At 41.9% G+C, this 6,659-nt stretch overlaps 1 protein-coding gene across 1 annotated transcript in view; it reads right to left on the bottom strand.

Annotated features, from left to right (window-relative positions):
- Positions 1 to 5,890: 5,890 nt before the first annotated feature.
- LOC143299139 (uncharacterized) overlaps positions 5,891 to 6,659 on the bottom strand; it is a 35,310-nt gene continuing 34,541 nt past the window's right edge. The window contains exon 3 of the mRNA XM_076612267.1: positions 5,891 to 6,424. Coding sequence (XP_076468382.1) covers positions 5,891 to 6,424 — 534 coding nt within the window. The remainder of the gene's footprint in view (positions 6,425 to 6,659) is intronic.

The raw sequence follows: 6,659 nt of genomic DNA, 5'->3' as shown, positions 1-6,659 counted from the left end.
GTGCCTATGAAAGGGAATACAGGAAACAGTGTGTCCCTATGAAAGGGAATACAGAAAACAGAGTGTCCCTATGAAAGGGAATACAGGAAACAGAGTGTGCCTATGAAAGGGAATACAGGAAACAGAGTGTGCCTATGAAAGGGAATACAGGAAGCACAGCGTTCCTATGAAAGGGAATACAGGAAACAGTGTATCCCTATGAAAGGGAATTCAGGAAACAGAATGTCCCAATGAAAGGGAATACAGGAAACACTGTGTCCCTATGAAAGGGAATACAGGAAACAGTGTGTCCCTATGAAAGGGAATACAGGAAACAGAGTGTCCCTATGAAAGGGAATACAGGAAACAAAGAGTGTCCCTTTGAAAGGGAATAAAGAAAACAAAGAGTGTCCATATGCAGATAATACAGGAAACAATGTCCCCATGAAAGGGAGTACAGGAAACAGTGTCTCCATGAAAGGGAATACAGGAAAACAGAGTGTCCCTATGAAAGGGAATACAGGAAACAGAGTGTCCCTATGAAAGGGAATACAGGAAACAGAGTGTCCCTATGAAAGGGAATACAGGAAACAATGTCCCTATGAAAGGGAATACAGGAAACAGTGTCCCTGTGAAAGGGAATACAGGAAACAGAGTGTCCCTACAAAAGAAAACAGAAGAAAATGAATAATGCTGCCCCCCCCCCCCCCCCCCCCCCCCCCCCCAACCCACCCCGCCCCCCGGGAGAACAAAGGAAAACGAAGAATGCCAAACAGCGACACTTGCTGAGCGTTCCTTGCTGGAAGAAGCCCAAGTGCGTCAACAACAAGATGAATGGGACTCGACCAAGCAGAAGAGGGCACAACATGCAAGAAAATCAACGGCCCAGAAAAGAGAAGAGTTCCGGAACGGGTGAAAGAAAAAGTTCACTCGAAACCTGGCCTGTAAGCTTAGTGTTATCTCCACGAGGTGACAGCCCTTCAAACCAACACACTCGTCAGCAGGAGTCAAAGAGTTAAAGATACTCTGAACTGGGCATCCCCCCTACGATATGCACCTCCACACTTAACCCCTTGCAGTCTGTGCTCTGAATGTGGACAATGCAACAATCCACCATCAACGGCTTAATACTTTTGTAGCAAGTCCTTAAGGAGAGAGCACGCATTACCACCAGCCAAGGCACTGCAGATAGTCCCAACGTCATTTGAGATGCTGCACCAACTGCCGCGACAAAAAGTATGGGAACACGGGAGTGTCTGAAGTGTGGAAAACAACATGCCTTCTTAAACTACTGTGAGGTCCAGTTCACTCTACCAGTGCAACTTGCCACAATGATGTTGCCACTTCATCCTAAAACAACCCATTTTTTATTTAAAAAAAAAAAAAAAAATAAAAGAAAAGTTTTTGTGTGTGACATATTATGTGCATGAGTGTGTTTGAGTGTCTTCGTGTGTACGTACATGCATGTGGAGGAGGAAGACAAATCATTTCCACAGGAGAAATAGATTGTAAAATCGTTAATGAATGCTCTGTTGTCGTCAGTCACTGACCAACAGTCCGATGTGTGACTATTACCTTCACTTGGCTACAAATCTTTTTCAGAATGGTAAATCAAAATGGCCTACAACTGTTTACGCAATGTTTAGCAATAAACCTATCTGAAATACCTGTTTTGAGTTGAATGAATACCAGATGACAACTACTCCTTGGAACTGTATAAGCAGCAGTAAAACCATGGCAAAATACTCCAAATCAGCGACGGGGGATGAAAATGTATCAAGCATAAATTTTCTATAACACACGAGGGCGAGATTGGGAATTCCAAAACGGGACACCACAGAGCAGCCTTACATTATTTGGAGCTTTATTGTTAGCTACAAAGGGAACATTGGGTGGCAAGGGAGGAATGGAGATGGTTGGAAGGAGGGAGGGGCAGTGGGTTTGGTGGGGCGTTGGGTTAGAAGCGTCACTGCAGTCAAAAAATGTCTTGTTCCGAACATCACGGAAAACGGGAGATCTGTCCCACATCTGTTTACTTTCAACTTCACTGCACATACATTTCGTTTTCAGGCAAACACAGCTTTCAGAATCGTGTCAGTAGACATTCACGATTATCACGTGGAACATGCACACTTGTTTTCGTCTGTACTTTAGGAAACTGATTCAACAATGCGCAAAAGAAAGCTATTCTTGCAGCAAGTCGTGGCGTAGATGTTGAATATAAACTATTGTCTAACATGCAAACATACTAAATCATCCAAATAAAATCATTATTAAAAAAACACTTGATTGCAACAGATTTTCGTGAAACAAATCTGCATTGGAAATCGACTGACATAAAAAAGAATAGCTGAAATAAAATCATCGTTAAAACATTTGATTCGTATCATCATTTCGTAAAAAAAAAAAAAAAGAAAAGAAAGAAAGAAAAAAAGTCACCATAATGAAATTTTGAAAACTAAAAATTTACACAAATCATTATTGATTCCAAAACAACAACAAATCAGGGTTAAAAATTCGATGACAATTATTCCACAAAACAAGTATCAGTATCAGTAGCTCAAGGAGGTGTCGCTGCGTTCGGACAAATCCACATATGCTACACCACATCTGCCAATCAGATGCCTGACCAGCAGCGTAACCCAACGTGCTTAGTCAGGCCTTGAGAAAGAAAGAAAGAAAAAAAAAATCACGCAAATCATCAATTCAATAAAAACCCTGCTTGACTGGAAAGAAAAAACTCAACCAACTAGAGCTAACTAATAAAGGATGGGATATGTTGAAGAACAAGAGTCTGAAGAAAGGCGAATAAATTTTTTTTTAAAGTCGTTTTCTTTCTTTTCTCTTTTTATTTTTGTTTTATTTCATGAATTTTTTTCTTCTTCTTCCATTTTTTGGGGGGTGGGGAGGGGTGGAGGAGGAGGGGAGTTAACCGTCGCTTCTCGTTACACGCCACGTTTGTACAGGCCCCTTCTTTCCTCTTACCATCCTCCCGTGAACACAAGCTCTCTCTCTCTCTCTCTCTCTCTCACACACACACACACACACACATACAATCTGTAAACCCTGCATAGTACAGAAGGGTACACACACAAGCACAATAATTTACATATTACAGGATGCCAGCACATACACATCATTCGCTTGTTGTGTACAGTAGAGAGATCACGGCGAGTTTCATTCACATACTCATGCACTGAATCATACACTGAATGACATGCCATGAAGAAAACCGGCAAACCAACATCAGTATCCATGCAAATCCTCGTTAAAAACAACAACAACAACAACAACAAACAACAACCCTAGTAATTTCAGCCACAATCAAATTCGTAAAACATACATTATGACTTCACTAGTTTCTTAAAAACGGAAAAGAGAGAGAGAGAGAGAGAGAGAGAGAGAGAGAGAGAGAGAGAGAGAGAGAGAGAGAGAGAGAGAGAGAAATCCCAACTTCAATTTCAGAAGCTTCAACAACAGCCTCGGGTGTAAGCTGATTCGTTCATTTTCACTCTGCATATAGAACTGGAACTGATTTGCCAGCGATCAACCTATAAAAATAAATAAATAAAAATAAAAAAAAGAAAGAAAGAAAGAAAAGAAAAAAAAAGAGACAAAGAACAGACCAAAAACAACAACAAAAAACCCCAAACAAACAAGAAACAAAAAACAAACAAAAAACAAAAACAAAATACAAACAAAACAACAACAAAAAACCCAAACAAAATCAAAACAAAACAAACAAACAAAACAACCTTAGGTAAAAGTTAAAGGTCTAATGACCTTTTTACGGTCATTCGGGTGAGGACAGTGAATTCTTATACCGACTATTTTTCCCAAGAACACAACACCATGCCGAAACGGGCCCTCGAGCCCTGATCACTAAAAAAAAAAAAAAAACAACAACCAACAACTTGAACTTCAGGAAAACTAAAAGATAAACAAAGAACACATTGAAACAGAGGAAAGCAACTCCGAGAGAGGCAAAGCTCACGTGTGATTTCTACTGATAAATAAAGAAAAGAAAAAGATAGAAAAAAAAGAGACTTTGATAATAACATAAAGCCGCCAAAAGTGCTGGACGGCAAACGGTCAGCTAGAAATGAACATGGGAGTTCAGAATGATGTGCACGAGGTTTCAAAGCCAAAGAGTGATAACTGACAGATAGCAACCACGGATTCAATCATTCAATCAGAGCTCTGATCGGCAGATGACTCCAATTCGTCGTGCTCGACTGATCTGCAGTGGCTGGTAGCTTTTGGTCAGCAAGTGACAAACTCCGAACACACACACACACACACAGAACAGATCAGTTTTGAACTGACCTTTTGCTCCCTACTAGGAAACCAACGTGCCAATTTCACCGTGTTGAAAGTTTTGTGAAAATGAAATAGAAATGTTTACAACAAAACGTAACAAAACGACGCGGGGATTTGTATTTCACTACATCGTGGAGTTGGCACAGCTGTTTTTTTTCACATTCAAGGGAAAAAAACAAAAAAACAAAACAAAACGAAAAAAAAAAAACCCCAAAAAACCCACACACACACATACACACACAACAACAACAAAAACAACCTCCACCACATCAGTAAAAATATCGAAACGATTATTGCTTCCAAGTCATTTCCAGTAAGTGTATCGTCATTGTAACTGGAATGTTTGGATTTTTTTTTTCTATTTTCTTATAAAAAATATTTTTAAAAGTTTGGTGTCGACAAAGTATTTCTGTAAAAAAATAATTAATATTTACCACACTCACACACACACACACACGCACATCACACACAGATACACGCACGCACGCACGCATGCAGACATAACATATATGACAAAACATTCACAGGTACTATCGAATTATTACATAGACTGGCTTTAGACACGTGAGTTAAAAGTTAAATAGGCAGAACTTGGCGAGAAAAATCCCCTCACTCTCATCTTTCTCCCCGTTCTGCAAAAGCTTTACACACACACACACACACACACACACACACACACACACACACACACACACACACACGTAAGCATTCCTCATTATAATCTCATAACGGAAATTTCACTTAGTTTTGACACAAAAATTGATTCACAGATATTATAATATAATTGAAAAAAAAAAAAGAGAAAAAAAAAGAAGAGTTTGCACATTGGTATCCCTCGTTTTCTTTTTTCAAAGTATTGAAGACAATCCATACAACATAGTGGACACATACACGCAAGCTCTCTCTCTCTCTCTCTCTCTCTCTCTCTCTTTCAGTCTCTTTCTATCACACACAGACACACACACGCACAGGCACACACACACACACACACATGCACAGTCCGTCATATGAGGCACTTGAAAGAACAAATGATTTCAACAAATTCTGTCATATCAAAACCATGTATTTTTGTTGTTGTTGATCACTACACGCAGTATGACACAAACATGGCGTGCCCCCTCCCCCACCCCGCCCCCCATCCCCCATCCTCCCCTCCCAGCAAAAACAACAACAACAAAACAAAGCAAAAGAAAACAAAACCCTGAAACTCAAACGAATCGCTAATTGTGACATACAAATTGTACGCCCCACTCCCTCCCCCACCTCCCACCCCCTCAAGAAAGCGCCAAAAGAGAGAGGGAGGTTTAAAAAAAAAACAAAAAACAAAAAAAAAAACGAAACAAAAACAAACACGTTCACATCGAATTATTGAAATAAAATGTGCCCCTCCCAACCAAAACCCTACCCCCTCCACCAAAAAAACACAAAACAAAAAAACAAACGAAAACACACTGAACGTCACTGATGACTCATCATTTACGTTACCAAACGAAATACACGGTTTTTTTTCTCTTTTTTTCTTTTTTCTAAGAAGTCTGGTAAGAGAATATGATATCGAAGTGACGTCAGTCTCACAGTTCCTCTGACCAGTTCACAGAGGCTCTTGCTTCTTTTCGAATGGTGATGAAAGCACGCTCTGCGATTGGACAGGAGCCCCAGAGCAGGCGGGATCGGAGTGATGAGCAGAAGCGACTGGGTTGGCCATCTGGGAGAGGGCGTGGTTTTCAGCCATCAATCCTGGCGCGGAGGAGGCGGGGCTTACGCGCTGAGGCACGTACACCTGCTGAGCCATCGAGGAAACGCTGGCATCGTGTGGCATTCCGTTGTTGTTCACCACCGGCCCCGATTGGCCGTACATGTGAAGCGGGTTCACGTTCATGCCCATATTTGGCGGTGACTGGGCGTGGCCTTGGGGACGAGGTTGCTGGGGAGGGGAGTCACGTGGCTCCATTTTGGGGAGACCCCCGCTGTTGGCCTGCCCCTGGTGGAGGATGTTGGCCGCGGCCTGAGGGGGGTTGACCCCCGGCACGCTGGCTCGCGGGATGCCGGCGCTGGCCAGGATTTCAGCCTGTTTCTTGTTCTGTTTCCTCTTCTTGGCACGGCGGTTCTGGAACCAGATCTTGACCTGGGGGAGGACAGACACAGGGCCTCGTTCCTTTTAGATCTGTAAGGTACAGGCTTCCATGACAAGTTATATGTTGCATTCTTGTATATATATGCGATAACCCCCCAACATTTTCTGGTATTCCATGCTCCCCCTTCCCTCCATGAACGTCTATCACCAAAGATGCCCTCCCGTTCCTCTTGGATCCAATCAACCGCTTTGGTTTGTCTGTGCACAAGATGCAGAGTTTGAATAC

The sequence above is a fragment of the Babylonia areolata genome, chromosome 24 (assembly GCF_041734735.1).
Source record: "Babylonia areolata isolate BAREFJ2019XMU chromosome 24, ASM4173473v1, whole genome shotgun sequence".
Taxonomy (NCBI): domain Eukaryota; kingdom Metazoa; phylum Mollusca; class Gastropoda; order Neogastropoda; family Buccinidae; genus Babylonia; species Babylonia areolata.
Note: the sequence above shows the minus strand (reverse complement) of the source record. Positions and strands in the feature narration are given on the sequence as shown.